The sequence below is a fragment of the Megascapheus bottae genome, chromosome 29, assembly GCF_031878675.1.
Source record: "Megascapheus bottae isolate mThoBot1 chromosome 29, mThoBot2.hap1, whole genome shotgun sequence".
NCBI classification, from domain to species: Eukaryota; Metazoa; Chordata; class Mammalia; order Rodentia; family Geomyidae; genus Megascapheus; species Megascapheus bottae.
Window position 1 is genome coordinate 12,889,390 of NC_143537.1, and position 20,719 is coordinate 12,910,108.

The 20,719-nt window shown below is 42.1% G+C and overlaps 1 protein-coding gene across 1 annotated transcript in view; it reads right to left on the bottom strand.

Annotated features, from left to right (window-relative positions):
* Window positions 1-5,077: 5,077 nt before the first annotated feature.
* Window positions 5,078-20,719, bottom strand: part of Gria1 (glutamate ionotropic receptor AMPA type subunit 1) — a 133,133-nt gene continuing 117,491 nt past the window's right edge. Inside the window, exons 13-14 of the mRNA XM_090321173.1 lie at window positions 13,769-13,903; window positions 5,078-8,042 (exon numbers count right to left, since the gene is read on the bottom strand). Coding sequence (XP_090177299.1) covers window positions 7,851-8,042; window positions 13,769-13,903 — 327 coding nt within the window. The 3' untranslated portion in view covers window positions 5,078-7,850. The remainder of the gene's footprint in view (window positions 8,043-13,768; window positions 13,904-20,719) is intronic.

Genomic DNA, 20,719 nt, shown 5'->3' on the forward strand with positions numbered 1-20,719 from the left:
AGGTCGGGGAGAGGTGCATAAAATTGAATCTAAAATATATTAATAGCTGGTAGTGGGGAGACTTCCGAACTGGATCAGGTAAGTGGTGATCTTAATAGATAGATACTAAGTTAAGGTGTGGACGCCAAGGAGGCAGCCTTGTAGAGATCTGAGTGAAATGGTTTCAAGTGGAGGAAACAGAAGGTTCTAAGGGTGTCGAAATCAACTTAAACTTGGCAGATTTGGTATGACTCGGAAAAAAAAAATCAGTGAGCGGAGAGGAGAGACATATAGAGCATCTTGTGGCTCGAGTCTCACTTCCTAGAGATTGCACACAAAAATGTTGAGAGGCATGTGAAGATGACCCAGGTACATTTCTCTCCCCTTATTTGACATGGATCACCTTTCAACTTGTTCTGTCTACTCTCTGAGAAGCAGGCGATTGTTCACTGTTTCTGACTCTCTGTGATCTCTACCTATGGATCCCAATGTACGCTGGGTAGGTTTGTTCAAAGGATGAAGGTATCTCAATCTGAGATAAAGATGAAGCCTATCTGGTCTCTTGGTTAGGGGGAGAAGAGAAGAGAGAGGCCTCAACTGAAGGTCTTGTTGAATTGGTTCTTGGCGTGCATTATTACGTGTCCAAAAGAGATAAGGAAATAGAGCAGAACACAAGCTGAATCTGTAGACCATGCATTCTGATATCTCCCGAGTCTCGTCATTAGCTCTGTTTTATCACTTGACTGTCACAGCGTTGTCTTTTCTGTTAAATCTAATTAATGCCATGGGACCATCTCCTCTTAATTCACTAAACCCAACTTCTTCCTGACCTCAGTTCAAATAACTGTCATCTTCTCTCTCTTTGTTCAACTTGGGATGCAATCCCTTTCCTTTTCTTTTTTATTTTAATTGAATTTTATTGTCAAGATATGTACAGAGGGTTACAGTTACATAGTAAGGTAGTGAGTATATTTCTTCTTGAACATTGTTTCCTCCTTCCTTGTTTTTCTCCCACTTTCCCACCCCCCATTCTCCCAAGTTGTAAAGTTCATTTCCAATATATTGTCCTGTTTCGTATCCTTATTGCATTACTTACTCTTTGTCCTTTGTCTCATTGTTTTGTTATTCCCTTCCCTTCCCCAATCTAGATCAATGTATATATAAGATACAGGGTACCTGTCCTGAGGCTTGAACTCAGGTCCTGGGTGCTGCCCCTGAGCTTTTGTGTTCAGGCTATAGCTCTACCACTTTGAACCATGGCTCTACTTCCAATTTTTTTTTGGTAATTAATTGGAGATAAGAGTCTCATAGACTTTCCTGCCTGAGCTGGCTTGCAACTGGGATTCTCAGATCTCAGCTTCCTGTGTAGCTAGGATTACAAGCATGAGGCACCAGCTCTTTGGTTTCTGTCCCTTTTCTATTCAGCCTTGTCTTGCCATCATAAACCTCAGAGTGCTTTATAGGTGTGATAATTATATAGTATTCAATCATGTAGCCTCCATTGAAATTTCGCAGCCACAGTACTATTGGCACATTAAAGGTTAGTCTTTGTTAGTTAGTCCCGTGTAATGTGTTATGGTCACGATCCAGCTGTTTTCCTTATTCACCCAAATGCCAGTACAGCAGTCTCTTCTTCCAATGGTGTCCAGAGACAAAATGAGTGAGAGCCGCTTACGACGGGGAGGCAGTAAACAAGAGAGCTTTTCTGGGAATCATGATTTATCTTCTTCCTCTCATTTTACAAATGAGGTCACTAAAAATTAGAAGTGGTGAAATGAATAAATAGCTCAAGGTCACCCAGCAAACAAAGTGCTAGCAGTGTAGGCATTTTTATATCTTGTAAATCATAATTTAGTGCTTTACTTTAGCAGGGTGGAGCCTCCAGAGGAGAAAAGGCAGTAGACAGACAGACAGGCTTGCATTAGAATCTAGACAAAACTCTTCGATGGTCTCAGGACTTTGATATGTGTGTGTGTGTGTGTGTGTGTGTGTGTGTGTGTGTGTGTGTCTAGAATGGAAATAGCCAAATAGTTTTCCAGTTTGGAAAATAACTGCTTTGGTTGAAGGCTGAATCATCTAAGCTGTTTCTCTCTCTCTTCCCTTCCCATCCCCTCCACATCCTCCAAGAAATATTCCTTTGATTATGATGATCTTATCTTGAAAAGTCCTGGGTCACTCTTCCTGCCCGTAGAATGTTATGCGCATGTGTGAAAGGAGCCTTTAGAGCTCAGGTTGAAATATCTATCTTTTTCAATCTCTCTGTGTCAGGTGACTATAATGCTATTTTATCCTTCAGTGTCATGGAGTGTTGTTGCTGTTTGGGGCTTTGTTTATTTGTTTGTTTTGGTTCTGGGGATTGGATTCAGTTCTCCCACAGGTTAGATGAAGAACTCTCGCTTCTGAGCTATGGATTTATTATCTATCTATCTATCTATCTATCTATCTATCTATCTATCTATCTTCCCCCAACTCAGGCTCTCTCCCTTATTGAGAATCTATCTAGTCTCAAGTACCATGAGATAACTGTTCAGAGGTCTGATACTGGCCAGATTTCTTCTGCCTCTATCCCTGGCTCTTCACAAGAAATGTATTTCCCAGTTGTGGGACTGTCCACAGATACAGCTGTCATTTAGCATGTCTGAAGAATGAAAGGAAGGGGACAGTAGGCTGAAAAAGTGTTTCAACACCAGGAAATTTGGGTTCTGCTGTTGGCTGGGCCACAGACAAATATCTCTAGTACTATGCTTTGTAATTTTCAGACTGACCTTCCTTCCTTCCTTCTTTTTTTTTTTTGTTGTTTTTGCCAGTCCTGGGACTTGAATTTAGGGCCTGGGCACTGTCTTTGAGCATTTTTTTTTACTCTAGGTTAGTGCTCTAGCACTTGAACCACAGCTCTACTTCTGTTTTTTTTTTCTGTGTATTTGATAAAAAGAATTGACCCCGGGCTTTGTGCATGTTAGGCAAGCACTTCCAGGCCACACTCCTGGCCCGCCCTCCCTCCCTCCCTCCCTCCCTCCTTCCTTCTTTCCTGGCTTCCCCTCCCTCATTCGTTTTTTCTTGTTTGCTTGCTTGCTCACTTGCTCTCTCTCTTTGTCTTTCCCTCTTCCTCCCTTCCCCCTCCCTTTCTTTTTCTTTTTTCCAGTCCTGGGGCTTGAACTCAGGGCCTGGGCACTGTCCTTGGGCTTTCTCAAGGCCAGTGCTCTACTGTTTGAACCACAGCACCACTTCCAGCTTTTTCTGTGTATGTGGTAGCAAGGGACCAAACTCAGGACTTTGTACATGTTGGGCAAGCACTCTACCACTAGGCTATGCTCCCAGCCCTCTTTTTACCAAGTTCTGGGCTTGAACTCAAAGCTTCATGTTCTTGCATAACTTTTTTTTTTTCCACTCAACACTCGTTCTCTCTCACTTAAACCATACCAGTTCTGGCTTTTTGCTTGTCAATTGGAGACACATGTTTCAAGGACTCTTCTGCCTGGATTGCCTTTGAACTGTGATCCTCAGATCTCGGCCTCCTTGAAGAGCTAGGATTATAGACTTGAACCACTAGTGCCTAGCCTCACAGATATTTTCATGAATACGTGGAGAACTCTGAATGGCCCAAGTGTAGTTTTCTTTCTGGCTGTCCATTATAATAGCCCAGGAGTTCAGTATAAAACAAGTCTAAACAACCACCACCATCAAAACAATAACCGCCACAGCCTGTATTTCATCTCTGTCATTAGCTAACTCTAAGGCACTGGATTGAGCTTTAGTGGCTTAAAATTTTCCTTTGATCATTCTAAAGCCCATTCAGGTTGAGAATTATTGCTTATTCTGAGACAAGATATTCGTGTATGTGTGTGTGTGTGTGTGTGTGTGTGTGTGTGTGTGTGTGTGTGTGTACTGGGGCCTTGTATCTGGCAGGAAAACCCTTTACCATATAAGGCACATCCCTAATTCATGATGTCCCTATTTCTTTGATGGGTAAGGGGGTTTGAACTCAGGGCCTGGATGCTCTCCCTGAGCTTTTTTGCTTAAGACTAATGCTCTATTACATTAGCCACAGCTCCATTTCTGGTCTTTTTTTTTTTTTTAACCAGTCCTGGGGCTTGGATTTTTCTCAAGGCTAGAGCTCTACCACTTGAGCCTCAGCACTACTTCCGGCTTTTTCTAAGTATGTGTTAGCAAGGAATCTAACCCGGGTCTTTGTGCATGCTAGGCAAGCACTCCACCACTAGGCAAAACTCCCAGCCCACCCTGGCCTTATTTTTGTGTGCTTAATTGGAAATAAGAATCTCATGGACTTTTCTACCTGGGTTTGCTTTGAACCATAACTCTCAGATTTCAGCCCCTTGAGTAGTTAGGATTCTGCGCCATGAGCACCTGGTTTTGTTTGAGTTTTTCCATTCTTGTAGGGAAAGATTTTTGTGCCTCCTTATGCAAGGCTTTGCCCAGTTTCACCATAGAGCCTTTTACAGTGTGACAGACAAGCTAACCTGAAGAGAATGGGGAAGGTGGTTCAAAGAGTCAAGAAAAGGAGCACTGGTGGTTTTATTGATTGACATGAGAGTGTCTCACTTTTTTTTTTTTGGCCTAGATTTGCCTCCAACTGTGAACCTCCTAATCTCTGCCTCCCAAGTGGCCAGCATTCTAGCTGTAGGTCATTGTAACAAGTCCAAAAGGCTCAGATGACTGTGGGGGAGAAAAGGTGTTGGGTAAGAATGAAGATTGTTGGATCAAGTGGGGAGATTGTCTCCTCATCAACTTAGTCTGGAGTTGGGTTTTGCTGTGACTCTGTGTACCACAGATACACTTTGGCCACAGTTTGAGGGTGTATGAGAGGCATTCCCTGTGAGCCATCCAAATTCATGGAAATAATGTCATACCCAGTTTTCTATGAGATTGATGCCATGGATTCTGAGTGTAGGTATCATTCTACCTTTTTTTTTTATGCCTACTTGTATGAATTAGCCTTAATTCAACATTCAGGTCCTGCTACAATGACTTCTGGGATGTTTATGAGGCGGTACTGTGATTGTCATTAAAAACTTATTACTCTAGAACCCTGGCTTCCAAAATGGAACAAAAAATGGAATGGACAAAGATGAAAAGTAGATAATGGATCCACAGTGATTTAATTCTCGGTGATATTTTCATTTTATGCAAATACCAAAAAGGAAAAAAGAAATAAAGAAAAAAACCTGGCTCTCTGAAAGGAAAACAGGAACTCCCCCTCCCCCCAAGAAAAAAAATAATAAATGAGTGTTTGATCAAACAAGAATCCTTTCACACATCTGCTAGGAGAGTTAAAAACCAATATAAATGTTAAAGAATAATTAATAATAATAATAATAGCCCAGGTACCAAACAGCAAAATTTAATGAAAGCCAGAACTGTTAAGTATGGATTCTTGTTGAGAAAAATGTCAGTCTTTTTCAGAGTATCCCCATTGCTCTATTTTTAAGAAAAAATGTAGTAAAAATACATAATACAAGTTAACTTTTGTTTTTCTTCTTGCTTTTGTCTCCTCTTCCTACATCCATTGATGAAAATAATATCTTCTGCTCGAGTCTTAGATACCCTCCTCCCTTCCCCACCGCATGTTGCATAAACCCTCATTTCAGGCATAGACGGTCTCTCAGCGGCAGATCATATATACTGAGACGCCCAGTGGTTTGAGAACATTTTCCCAGGCCCAAGGCAAAAAATAGTCTTAGAAGCAGGTTGGTGATAAAGGGGTTGCGTTCAACTCTTCTGCAATGCAGGCTTTCGTAGAGGCAGGCTCACGTCCACTTCAACAGTGGAAGGGCTAAGAGCTAAGAAAAGTCTGGCATTCAGTGAGATGTTGGGGGTTGGACATTCTTCAGCAGTATTGAAAAGTGGGGCCAGTACTATGGAAAAATGCTGTTTTCTGTACCAGCCCTGTGTGAACACATGAGAAAAATACTTCAACCCTTTGAGTGGAGATAACAAAAGGCTTGGCGTGGGAATGGCTGTCTTGTGACCGTTGAAAGAGAATGACAGGAGACATAAAAATGGTGGAGTGTTCACCAACAGAAGCCACAGATAAAGCCCATGGTAGTTTCATCTAACCCCTTAGTGGGCTCCCAAATCTTAGATTTGTTGGTTGCTATTAGAAGGTTGGAGAGACATAAAGGGGGAGGGAACACGCCATAATAGAGTGGTCAATCAGAGCTGTTGAACCATGTACCTTGGGAAGAGTAGCTGTCAGAAAGCAGGAAGCCAATTATACAGGGAATGGAAATAGGGCTCTCCAATAAACTGATGTGTCAGGATCTCCTACTTCTAACCAAAGTTTGGCCCCCGAGCCTTGTTATTTTTTCCAACCCTTGTTTTTACACCAGTTTGGACCTCTAAGCATGGGTATATGGATTCTGCTCATCGGAATATAATATCCTTATCCTGGCTTCACCAGAGGAGGTCAGGCTCCTTGGGGGAATAGTTTTGATCGGGCATCTTTGTGTCCCCAGTATCATTAGGAGAATACATTTCTCTTTCTTCTCATAACTCAGTCCTTGGATATATTTTCTTGAGAGAGCATCATCACATGCTAAGTGACATTCTATAGGAATATAAAACACCCAGTTCTCTGTTTCTAGTTGGTCTCCACTTCCTTACGAGGTGACTTTGATGGTTCTACTTCCCAGCTTCTTCTTTCCCTAGTTCTTCTGTACTTAGCTTGCAGACCATGGCACTCCCGTGTAAGAGATTCCACAAAGGCCAACTCTACAATGGGGTTCCTGCTTGGATGTCAAAGCAAATAGCATCTCTCCAGCTGTCAGCAATTCCCAGGCTCCTATTGGTTCAGGAAGCTGACAATTGGCTTTTTGGCTAGTACACCATGTTTGAAGTCTGCAGATCGAGCTATGGCAGAAGAATGTGTTTCTCAAGGCTACGGCCAATTCTGAAGAAATGTGCCGTGACATTTTTGGCCCATTGGAAATTTTCGCATTTTAATAGGTGCTGCCGCCTCCTCTTCCTCCTCTTCTTCTTCTTCTTCCCTCCTCCTTTCCAACAGATTTTCCCATGTGTTCTTGACTAAATCAATGCTTCAAGAATGTTCCGTCTGGGGGAGGGGAGGCAGCCCCCTTCTCTACTAACACCTCTCTTTCTCCTTCCAAGGTCACATGGACCCTGTCTCTCTCCCTTTCCTGGGAAATTAGTTCGAAAGTTGCTGTTTTATTTTTAATTAAAAAATTTTTTTTTCTTACCCTCCCTTCTCTTTTCTTGTTTTGTCAGGTGGAATGAATCTTGATTCTCCAATCTGAAAACTGAAGAAGGGTTTGGTAGGTTGTGTGGGAAATGAGACAGGAAGGAAAAAAAAGGGGGGAGTCAGGGAGGGACCCTCACAGAACCCACAAACTGTGGATATGTTCATAAGAAAATGATCACACACACGATGATGCATTCACAACCAAATTAAAAAAAAAAAGAAAACAGTCCAGTGCGTTCATTAGTGTTTCAACAACGCCATTTCCTGAGACACAAGCTTCAATTGACAGGGGAAGCGCTCTCTCTCTCTCTCTCTCTCTCTCTCTCTCTCTCTCTCTCTCTCTCTCTCTCTCTCTCTTCAGTCCAGCATTATCATCCTTTCTTAGCCAACATAAAAAGGGTGAAAGAACACCAAAAATAAAAAGGTAAAAGAAATGGTAAAAATGTTTTTAAAATTCTTTAGGAAAACGAATCTGTTGACTCTTCTTTCTCATGGTTGCGGTGGTTGTGGGTGGGTAGCTTTTTCATCTTGTTGGGATTTTTTTTTTGTCTGTTTTTTAATTTTAATTTTTTTTTTGGCACTGAAGGGTTTGGGATGGAAAGGGAGCCTGAACCTGCTCCCAAAGGATTTGTTGTTGTTTTCTGTTCTGCTCCATTTACAAGCCCGTGGCTCCCAGAGGCATCCCTGAAGTGTGACTCATGCAGGGCATAGACTTGGGGAAATCGTGGCTCACTACCCGGCCATTCTCTCCACTTCCACTGCCACTGGTGCCAGCCCCACTGTTCCGGGGGAGAGTTGATGTCCGTATGGCTTCATTGATGGATTGCTGTGGGATCAAACAGAAACCCTTTTTCAGAAGGACCGGGGAGTTCTTCCCCAAGTCCTTGGCAGTGATTGTCAAAGAGAAAGAGGTCAAGATTGGACTTCTTCAACTAGAACCCCTAATTCTCCTTTCCATGCATGTGGTACCCCTCCATCCCCACCCCATTCTTCTCCAGTATATGGGGATCCACTACCACTCACATCCTAAAGATGGTGGATTCCCTTGGAATGATTGGTGATGATAAATAGAGATAAATAGCCAAGTGGGAAAAAAATGTCTAAGAGGAAATGGGTATTCTAATTCTGGTTTTGACATCAACCCATTAACTAGTCCTGGGACTTGGTGCTTATCAAAATTCTTATTTTTAAGCCTTTTAAATCTGCTTATAAAACGTAACTATCTAGGTATGCATAGATCCCCTCCCTTCTCTCTCCTTCCTTCCTTCCTTCTTTCCTTCCTTCCTTCCTTCCATCTATCCCTCTCCCTCCTTCCCTTCCTCCTGCTTTCCTCCCTCTCTTCTTACCCTCTCCCTCATTTCTTAGCAAGAATTGCATTATTGTATTAAAATGCTTTGAAACATTAAGAATGAAAACCAGAGGCTATATGATTGCTAGATTCAAAGAAAAACTTGCTTAATTTTCTTTAGAAAAATAATCTCTACTCCCTCTAGCAGCATGCATTCAGGGAATACAGGACTTATCTGCATAAGACAATATGGGAAATGTAATTGGAAAAGGCGTTCCAGAAAATGAGGATGTCTTTCCCAGAATACTGTCTGTCTGTTATTGTCGTAAGCTTCCTACCACCACGTACAAACTGTCCTTCTACCCAGAGATAATCAAGCGAGTGCTGCTAGCCTTGTGATTTCTAGGGGACTGGAGCTGTAGATGTGAAAAGGACTCTGAGAAACAATCACTCCCAGAATCTGGTAAGTTTGGTGGAATAGTTAAGCCGTCAAGCAGGGTCCAGAATCATGTATTATTAGACACAAAGACAGATTCTGTTCAGCATTCTTTTGGAGAAAGGAATTTTATGACATGCAATTCCTGCTCTATTTTCTTGACCACTTCTGACTTCTCATGAAGAAACCATCATGGGTGATAAATGTCTATAATCTTAGCGGGAACTCAGGAAACTGAGATCTGAAAATGGGTTCCAAATCCAGTCCAGGCAGACAAATCACAGAAACTGCTTCTGATTATCCAGGAAAAACCAAAAGTGGAAGTGTGGCTCAAGTTGGTAGAGCACCAGCCTTAAGTGGAAAAAAAAAGTTAAGAAAATGTGAGAGGGCCTGAGTTCAAGTCCCAGAATTGAAATGGGAAAAAAGAAAAGAAAGAGAGAAACATGGAAACAGAAGTTTTGAGGTAGGACTTGGGTTTTTGGAGGTAGGAATCATATAAAGGAAAAGAGATGACCATGGGTGAAAGATTTTTCTAAGATAAATTATATCCACATTTCCAAGACTTATTCTATTCTAACCTCCTTCTTGAAGCTTTCTGAAACTACACCAACCTACTGCAAAGGCTTTTAATAGTCATATGTTACAGTCTCTTATAATGGTTCTGTTATAGATACGTAAGTTTTAATTATTTGTTCAATTATTTATTGATTTATTTTTGGCTGATCTTGGGGCTTGAATTCAGGACCTGGGAACTGTTCCTGAGCTTTTTTACGTTATCCTGTTCCTGCTGCTCCAGACAAGTTAATTTTTTGCCCTGTCCCCTATAATTTTATTATAGGAAACTCTGGCAGTATCCTCAAAAGTTTGTTCAACAATAATCCGATGTATTTTTGACCAAATTAAGAAGAGTGAGAGACCAGACTCTGGTAAAAATGAAAAAGTCTCCAGGTAATCTATTCCACTCACTCTGAAGAAAAAAAATGTATGTATGTATATACATATATGTATGTATATACATATATGTATGTATATATATGTACATATGTTTAACTTGTGGGTGGGGATGGGAGAGCAAAGCTGGGAGAAAGCAAGGGAAAGAGTGATATTGTCCAAAAAGAAATGTACTCTTTCCCTGACTTATATAACTGGAACCCCTCTGTATATCACCTTTACAATAACAACAAATAAACATATATCTTATACATAAATATAAGTGATATATATATATATATACTCAGAACAGTGAGGGAAGGGGTGGGAAGGAGGGATGGGTGAGAATGTTGAAAGGGATGACGTTCAATAAGATATATGGTATTCATATACTGCTTTGTTAGGTGGTAACTCCTTTGTATACAACTACTGAAAGATAATAATAGAAAAAAAATAAATGTCCTTTCATTAAAATCCTTGAGACAGATAAATTTACCCCTATTTGTCCCTTTGCCCACATGGAGCCTATCTCTTCCTGAAAGCGCTTATTCTTGGTTTATTTACATTCTCCTTTGGCAATCTTCTACCAAAAGAGGAAATGTCATTTGGCCCTTAGTCTTGGAAGTCAAAAGGCCAAATAAATACAACATAAGCCTACACCAGGAAGACAGGCACTGAAGACATAAATAGGTAGTGCTTGTTTACTCTCCCTCACCAAATAAAAGTTGGAAAAAACAATCATGCTGATCTATATGGGAACCTTTCATGGGTTTAGCTTAGAATGTCTAGCCTGCATTGATTTTTCTTGGCCACATTTCTTCCATTAATAAGGACATTTAACTCCAAATCTCCTCTTCTCCCCTCCCCAAATTTAAATTTCACACTTGGGACTTTATTCCAATGCTGCCTTCAAATTGGAGGAACATTATGAATTTATCTTATAAGACAAGATTTCATGGTTTGAGATACTTAGTTGGGCATGGAAACAGAAAAGCCCAGGCTTTTACCACCAACGGTTCACCAAAAAGCTGAAGTGGAGCTGTAGTTTGAGTGGTAAAGTGTTAGCCTTGAGCATAAAAAATAAATAAACAAATAAAAAAGCTAAGGGACAGCACCCAGCTCCTGAGTTCAAGCTTCTCATACTAGCACACAAAAATAATCCTAATTTTTTAAAAAAGAGAGAGAGAAAACTAGCAGTTATATCAACACAGCTGGTTTTCCTGGATGTTAATAAGGACTTTCTACATGTTGGTCACAGGACCAACTCTAATTCCCCTCTGCTCAGAGCCAGATTTTGACTTGAAAAAATCAGACTAGTGGCTCACACCTGTAATCCTAGCTACTCAGGAGGCTGAGATATGAGGATCACGGTTCAAATCCAACTCCCCCCCCCCCCCCGAGGAAAGTCTATGAGACGCTTATCTCCAATAAACCACCAGAAAACCAGAAGTAATGCTGTGGTTTAGAGTGGTAAAAGTGGAAAAAGAGCTCAGGACAGCACCCAGGCCCCAACTTCAAGTCTCACAACTGACAAATAAAAAGTAACTCACTGGTTCTTAAATTTCTCTGCCCAGATATGATCTAGGCATTTGATATTTGAAAAGTTTTCAAGTTGATCCATTCCATTCACTTTAAACTGACTGATGGGTGTGAGCCAACAATAATCTAACCTAATGAGAAAGTAGTTGCTCGTTGTGCTCTACCACTTGAGCTACAGCTCTACTACTGGTGCTTTTGGGGTGGCTAATTGGAAATAAGAGTCTCACAGGCTTTGCTGTTCAGGCTGGCTTTGAATCGTGATCCTCAGGTCTCAGCCTCTTGGGTAGTGTTGAGGAAGACACGTGTGAGCTCTTGGTACCCAGCTTACAACAGTCATTCATAAAGCTCATTCTGGTTATTGTGATTGTTCTTGTTGTGTTTGATACTAGGAGAAAAGACTGAGTGTAAGGCACAACTTCAAAGCCTTCCCAGGTGACTCAATTTCACTAACAGGGATTCTGACCTAACTATTTGGTCTCTTGGTCAGGTAATAAAAGCTTACTTAGTCTCTGCATGTAATAGAATAGCCTAATAAAAGCTCCTCCCTCTGTTGTGATCTCATCCAGGCATGCCTGCAAAGAACTGCCAATGACCACTTAGAAGATGCTTCTCTTTGTGTTAGCAAGTCACTCAGCTGCTTCGTTAATTACAGGGAAATAAGCACACCCTCCAATGTCACTGTCTGAGTCTGTCCCATGTAATTTTGAAAGGTCAGTGGCTCTCCTAGGGAGAACTCATTTCTACTTGGGAACAAGATGGTGAATAATTAAAGACCCCGCTGGTCCTTAATAAACTGATTCTGGACAAAGTACTGAGTACATTTTTTTTTCTGGCAGAGGAAAAGAGTGGGGGTATTAGACATTATTTTTATTCAGAATGTGCCTTAGGCTATTTTAATCTAATTAATTTAATGTAATTTATACTCCAGCTAGGGGCTGGTGGCTCACACCTATAGTCCTAGTGTACTCTCTGGAGGCTGAGATCTGAGAATCCTGGTTCAAAGTCAGCTCTGGCAGAAAAGTCCAAGAGACTTAAAATAAAAATCTCCAATTAGCTAATAAAAAGCCAGAAGTGGAGAAGTGGATCTATGGCTCAAAGGGTAAGAACACCAGCTTTGAGCAAAACAAAGCAAAACAAAACACACCCGTTGTCATGTGGTTAGCTTACAGCAGGAGAAAAATTTAGAGCTTGGGCTTTGCAGAAGTCATGCTGAATGGAAAAGCTTCTCCAACTTCTGTTTTTTCACTGTACCCTTGCAAGGTTGCTGTGTTAATGAGTATGCATTGAAAATACTTGGAACTGAAACTGAAAACTACTTAGGATAGCTTTCTTTCTTCTTCTTCTTCTTCTTCTTCTTCTTCTTCTTCTTCCTCCTCCTCCTCCTCCTCCTCCTCCTCCTCCTCCTCCTCCTCCTCCTCCTCCTCCTCCTCCTCTTTCTGGTGAGAGTACTGGTATTTAAACTTAGGGCCTTTCTCTATGCTACCAGTGGAGATCTCTCCCTCTCTTTTACTTTGTAGCTATTTTTCAGATAAATATCATTCCCCTCTCACACCCAATTGGCCTCAGACTGGCATTTTCCTATCCACATAGCTGGGATTACAGGCATGAGCTAAACCCTCAGAAACACCAACTTTTCTATTGCTTTTTGCTATTAGTTTTGTTGTATACTGTGGGTGGGACACCATACAAGTATTTTCTTTTTCACTTGGAATGTTTTCCCAACAGCTTTTATATTCTCCCTCATCCTTCCTTTGTCCTGGTATGTTTACCTCTCAGATGTGGCTGTCTAATTTATCTAGCTATCTTCCTTTTGTTCCGCATCTTGTTGCTGCTGTCTATATCACAAAGTAGAAGCAAAGAAAAGAGCTATTTCACCAAGTACAGGAAGATTGACATAGAGTATAGTATAGTTAGATCTTCCCCCTTTTAAACACAGACATCCCCCCACCACACGCGCGTGCGTGCGCGCGCGCGCACGCACACACACACACACACACACACACACACACACAAATAGACTTTCCCACATCTGAGGAGTCACACTTCTATGAAGACTAACTGCAGAATCTGGAAATCACTCTCACTTATCTGGGCTGGATGGTCTACTCAAACCATTCATCTTATGCCCCATCTCTGCCTGATATAGTTGTTATTTGGGGGCCTGATGGATTCCATCTTCTTTCTATGATCATCCTTGTCCTATGTTCCAGTCACTTTCCCATAGCATCCTGTTTGTTCCTTGTCTTGGGCTGGTCTCACGCCTACCCATCCCTCTTAAATTCTCTCTAGTCAAGAAATTCTCCTAAAACTCAACTTGGATCCTAGCTTGCAGGGAAGGGTGAGGTTGGGGAGGGGGAAAGGTCTAGGAAGAGGATGACACCTTCATTCGCTTGGATTCACTACGAGATTTGTAGCAGAACTCAATTAAGGCAACCAGCATGGCTAGTCCCAGTCCTCCAATCAGGATGTAGAACACGCCGGCCACATTGCTGAGGCTCAGAGCACTTGTCTTGTCCTAAAAGCAGGAGGGAAGTGGGGAGGGAAGAGGAAAAGTGAGTCAAGTAGCCAAAGGCCATCCAAACAATAACATATATACACACAGTCACTCAACCCCACACCCTCCTTAACATACATAGCATTCATTGGCTCAGTGTTCAAATATTCCCCCTTATATTACACATAAACTGTCCAACCATCCCTGTTGTGTTGAATTGATATGTCCCCCTTCCTTAAATGCCTAGTATTCTAGAGTGAGAGGTAACACACTAAATCCAAGGGATTTGGTTGGGCGGGGTGGGGGGGCGCTTTCTTTTAGAGGATTCTGTTCTTTTTTAGAAGACAACACCCTTCTTTTTCCCCATCCTCTTTGTCTGCCTCCATCTCTCTGTTGCTCAGCAACAAATTGACCTTCCTCAGGGTTCATGTCTCTGAGCTTTTTTTTTTTTTTTTTGGATTCTCAGAATTGGTACTTTAAAAAAATGAACTTTCTCTTAGATGTGCCTTTGATTTCAATTTAATAGGACGGTTATTGTACATATAAGAAAGACCGAGTGATATGTATGTTTAATTACTGCTCTGAGTTCCAACTGAAGGGGATGAGGTGGCCAGAAGGTGAGAGGGGCAGAAACCGGGGGGTTTGAGATAGTAGAAAGTCACTGAGATAGAAAACGGGCTCAATTAAATCCTAATCATTATGCCTACTTGTGTCTTTTTTTTTTTAACTTGTTAGAGGTACTTGCTACAAAAAATATTGGTAGACAGATCTGAATAGCTGAATTTAGAAATCTCTGTTGCTGGTGGAGAAAATAATGTTATTTTGGTACCTTTGATAGAGTATGTTTAATTCCTAACTGCCTGGGGCCAAACAGGAAGATCCAGGAAGAGGATTCCACCCCTGAGTTCTGTCATGGCCAAAAAGTTCTGAAGTGGACAGGTAAAGAATCACATTCACACTCCCCTCCCCCAACAAAGTAGGGATGAGACTAACTCATCCATACTGGAGGCCATGGCTGAAGATAATGGCTCAGGAAAGTGTTGGGGTGAAAGGATAGGGTAGGAGAAGGTAGGAGAGACCACTTCTTCAACAAATCCATGGCAGGTAAAAAAAACCAAAACCCATCTTTAAATCTTGGCAGAATAGTCATCTCCCGTTGCCATGGTAACCTTCCCCAGTTTTGTTTATATTGCTGGAGCAGTGTCTCATTAAATTAAAATATAATGCATGCCTCAGTCAGCTGATGGTGGAACTGGCTGGGACACGTGGTTTTATACTCTCCATGTGTTAGTTTTCAGGTGGAGACAGAGGCCATCCACACAGGAGATGTCTGTGGAACTTGATACTTGCATACTAGACTCTGGGTGTGTGGAAAGGAGTTTCTGGGGGGGGTCGCTGGTAGTGTCAAGGGAAAAAACTGAACAAATGAAGAGGACAAGAGAGAGAATATGCAATCAAGAATTCAATATATTTCCTACACCATGAAGAAGAATGAGTAAAGAAATGGGGAAGGGATGGGTGAGCATATTAAAAGGTGTGACATGGCTCAAGATACATGGTACTCATAAACTGCCTTGTTAAATGACAACTCCTTTGTACAACTACTTAAAGACATCTTTTTTAATGGAAAGAAGGAAGGGACGTTCTTATTTATCACTCCAGGAGCCTTTGCCTTGGTGTATTGTATGGGATTCAGCAGGGGTTGAGTTTAGGGGATGCAGCTGGCAAGCAGCAGAGTGCTTTCCTATCCTAGAGGCAGAAGCCTTGTCAGAAGAAATGCAGAATGATCTGAAGTACACCCCACTTTCAGTGGGTTTTTTTTTCTGTATCCGGTTCCCATTGGTCAAGCCTAGACTGGCATTGGAAAGAGTGGAGATGATTGTGCAAAGGTTGTGCAGGGGGTAAAAATGGCTTCTGGTCTGAAATGATTGACCAAAGTTCAAAAAGAAAAGTTAACACTTGGTTTAAGTGTTTCCCTGCTTAGCCCGCAATATTAAGAAAAATAAGGGAGGGGGCCGATGAGGGATGAGTGAGAATGTTGAAAGGAGTGCACAATGATTAAGGTGGGTGGCATTGATCAACTGCTTTCATGAATAACAACTACTTAAAAAATTAAAAAAAAAAAGAATTTACTGAACAAGTGAATCTCTACTTCACAGGATTTGTCCAGAACCTTTAACATATGTCTCCGCTGGTTATCCAGGAAGTATAAATCCTTCACAGAAATTTCTAGAAAAGTACCCTTCTGTTTGGACCAGGGTAAGGATGGGGTGAGATGGAATGGTATATTCCTGTCTCATCAGCTCACTTCTTAGTAAACAAGGTGTGGCTGTCAGTAATGCTAAGGAGTGATGAGAAAGAGGGGAGGCAGGAAGCTTAGAGCTGTGTTGACTTCACAGGCTGATATTTTCTTTCCTTCCTTCCTTCCTTCCTTCCTTCCTTCCTTCCTTCCTTCCTTCCTTCCTTCCTTCCTTCCTTCCTTCCTTCCTTCTTGGCCCTGGGACTTGAATTCTGGGCCTGGGCATTGTCCTGAGCTTTTCTGCTCAAGGCTAGCACTCTACCAACTGTGAGCCACAGCTCCGTTTCTGGTTTTCTGGTGGTTCATTGGAGATAAGAATCGCATGGATTTTGCTGCACGGATTGGATATGTCCTTACATCTCAGCCTCCTGAGTGGTTAGGGTGACAGGTAGACAGGTGAGAGCTGTCAGTGCCAGGCAGGGCCGACCTTTTTTTTTTTTGATAGCTGAAGTACCTCATACTTCTTTGATCTTGATGGAATCTCCCAACTTCTTGACCTTGGTTGGCATGGAACCATGATCTTCCTAAGCTCAGCTTCCCATGTAGCTCAGGTGACAGATGTGCACCAATTTGCTCAACTCCTGGTTGAGATAGAAGTCGTGTGAACTTCTTGTCCTGGATGGTCTCAAACCATGACCCTTTCGATCTAGCCTTCAGAGTAGTTAGGATTACAGACATGAGTCTCTGGCTGTGATTTATGGGCTTTTAGATCAGACTTAGATCTTTCTAAAAGATACTTGCGGTCTTTTACTCTGTGGCTATGACTGACTCATTTCCATTCTATTGGAATATAAAGGGGCCATCTTGGGGCAGAAATAAAACAATCTCTTTTACTTGTGGATCACAGTTCTAATTCTTCCTCTGGTCCACTATGCATAGTTGAGAAGACTCCTCTTGTGGACTTGGGCATAAAAGTTAGTGCTTCTCCATTTTCATAGGCTAACGCCAACCTTCCTAGCTGTGGCTGGGGAAGAGGAAGAGCCGGGGTTTGAGATTTCTGAGCAGTTATCCCAGAGACCTTGTTCTCCTCTGTCCCAGAGCAGCTGCTGTGTCCCCCGGAGCTAGGCAGCTTGTTGGTGGGAGCAAAAAGTCACAGCCTGTCTCCTGCCAGGAACAGAGAGAAAGAGACATGGACAGAGAGACAGAGACACACAACTTGTCTCCTGCCAGGTACACAGAGAGAGAGAGTCACACACACACCCACACAGAGAGAGAGAGAGAGAGAGAGAGAGAGAGAGAGAGAGAGAGAGAGAGAGAGAGAGAGAGAGAGAGAGAGACAGAGAGAGAGACAGAGAGAGACAGAGAGAGACAGAGACAGAGACAGACAGAGACAGAGACACAGACAGACAGAGACACAGAGACACAGACTGAGAGAGAGACAGAGACAAAGAGAGACACAGAGACACAGAGACATAGAGACACAGAGACATAGAGACACATACAGAGAAAAAGAGTACATGGTATTATAAGAGCGACAGCTGAAAAGAAAAAGAAAAATCATCTCTCAGCATCATTGGGCTTTGTTGCTATGGTGATAAACACCCACCCTTTCATCTCTTCTGAACCTGTTGTCTTGATTTGCTGCTTCCCTTTATGGGGAAGGGAGAATTCTTTTCCCCTTCAAAGTTCTCCTTGCTCCTTTCACATCTCAAGGGACTGTATAAGAGCCAAGATGACAGCTTCAAGTCTTTTGGAAGAAGACATGACTGAGTCTGATGCCAAGGCTACAGGCTTCCTTTGTGGAAGCCTTAGTGTCTCCAATGGTTTCTCATTCCTTCTTCCCTTCCAGGGAACTCTAACCAAACCCTAAGCCTCTTTATAGTCTGAGAATTCCAAAGATGTTTCCACAATGCTTACAGTTGGATTTCTTAGGGCTCTGCTATGCATTGAATCAGTAATCTGTCTGTCATGTAGGAAGCACCAATTCCTCTGTCACTGATTCGTCTTTCTGGAATTAAGATTATTTCTTCCTCTTCCTCTTCCTCTTCCTCTTCCTCTTCTCCTCCTCCTCCTTCTTCTTCTTCTTCTTCTTCTTCTTCTTCTTCTTCTTCTTCTTCTTCTTCTTCTTCTTCTTCCTCCTCCTCCTCCTCCTCCTCCTCCTCCTCCTCCTCCTCCTCTTCCTCCTCCTCCTCCTCCTCCTCCTCCTCCTCCTCCTCCTCCTCCACCTCCTCTGCTCCTCCTCCTCCTCTTTCTCTTCCTTCTCCTCTTTTGTCAGTCCCGGGGCTTGAACTCTGGCTCTGGGCTCTGTTCCTGAGCTCTTCAGCTCAAGGCTAGTACTTGACCACTCTCAGCCACAGATACTCACGATCCCCTGATTTTAGCCTCCTGAGTAGTTAGGATGACAGGTACAAAAACCACTGGTACCCAGTGGAGATTTCTTCTTGTACATTTCTAAAACTTGGTATTTTGTGTGGCAGTGTTTTACATTTTTTTTCTTCCACCAGTTGTTGGTTGGTTCTTAGACATAAAAGATGAGTGCACAGATGGAACTCACTCACTCACAGAGCTATGTGAAGATAACCTGTGCTCATTCTTTCAAAGGCACAGACCTATTCACAGGTATTATGAGCCAGGAGGAGCAGGAGTTATAAATTCCTTAGATTTGGATGCATTTTGACAAGAGGCTGAAATAATACGGGGAAGATTGAGCTCCAGGGTTGGAACAAATGTCCTGTGGCATATTTTGAAGCATCTAAGAAGGCTCCCCAATGATCAAATGACCTGGGAAATCATGTCTCTCATAAATTCTCCTTAGGGTATAAAGCTCTTTAGAGCATGAAAAGAAAAAAAAAAAGAACTCATGTTTATTGTCAACTTTTCCTGTTCCATTTCCAAACCAGGCCAATTCTCTAGCCTGAATATATCCAACCCCCCCACCTCCCAAGAGCTACAGAGGATGAGAATTGGCTCATTGTGTTAATAATTGGCAAAGCAAACGCTGTGTGAAGCCCAATGACTGTGGGGGTGGCTTGTCTCAGCAGTATGTGCTCAGGAACCTGCTGCTATACAATGCACTCCAGAACAGCCTGCCTCAAAGGAAAAAAAAATCTCAGCAGAGAACTCCTAAGGCAACCATGTGGGTTTGTAGAGGACAATTCACAAGCTCGCCCCAGTCCAGGTTCCAGCCTAAAAGGAGTTCTGCCTCCTCCTCCCCCCCCAAAAAAACCTCACCCCTTACATGTGAGCTGGAAATTGGATTATGAATTAGTGCACAGAGATCTTGTGTGCGCAGAAAAACAACAATCAAGGTAGCTAGCGAGCAGAGGTGCTCTGAGGCTCATGTCCACGGGAGAAAATAATTTTATGTGTGTTTGTGCCAGTCTTGGGGCTTGAACTTGGGGCCTGAGTGCTATCTGTGATATATATATATATATATGATATAAACATACAAATATATGAATATATAAAATATAAGTATCTATTATTAAATATATAATGTAATAAATACATTATATAATACAAAATAATATAAATAGTATATAATATAAATATATATATATATATATATATTTTAAGGATGGTGATCTACCATTTGAACCTCAGCTCCATTTTTGGAGATAAGAGTTTCACTTTTTTTCTTTTCTTTCTTTTTTTTTTTTTTTTTTTGCCCAGACTGGATTGCAACTGTGATCCTCAGTTCTCAACTTCCTGATTAGCTAGGATTCTAGCTAGGATGACAGGCCTGAACCACGATTGCCAGGCAAGGAAAAAAAAAACTTTATGAAGAAAAAAAAATCTTTGTTTCTGTCTAGTCCTTCCTCGCTCCTCAGGAAAGTGGCAGGAGAATTAAGAAGTGTGGCATTTAGGGTCCTGATAATCCTTGGTTGGATGTGAAAATAAATAGAAATCTCAGCAGGTTTGCTTTGAGGCCACTGATACTTTCTAGGATATTGAGAGTACTCAGACCCCAGGACCCCAGACCCTGAATAGGATTCTAGCTGGAGCGAAAAGCTTCTATGTGTTGGGGAAGATGGAAGGACTTGCACCTCTTTTTGTTTCCAGAGGTGGCTTTCTAACTCCTTTTAGCATTGCCTCCCTTGGCTCTCTTTCGGGTAGACATCGAGGGAATGAGGAAGAGAGGGGAGGGGACAAGCAATGGATCATTGCTAGGTGGCTACAGTGGCTTTTATCTCTGAAGAGGACAGGATAGAGGCTTCTAGAAAGAGTGGAAGGAGATCATGGGGGCCTCATTGAGGGTTGAGTAAGGAATGAAATGCCTTCAGAGCAGATGCTAAAGGAGAGCTGGGAGTGACAAGAGACAGGGCTGGGGAATCTGAGTTCTCAGCCTAGATTTATCACTGAGCCATGGGGCACTCGTAGGTGAATCATTGAGTGAGCACTAGGAAGGGATGAAGAGAGATACGTGGACTAAATAACTACACGACTAGGCAGCAGGTGAGGGTGTAGACCCCTTTTTAAGATGCCTTTCAATCAATCTCTCTGGTTAATCCACCTAGCAAATCATCAGTTTGGTACTGGTCCCTCCTGAAAAGTTAACTCTCACTTCTCTATTCTTTCTAGTTTGGAAAGAGATTAGG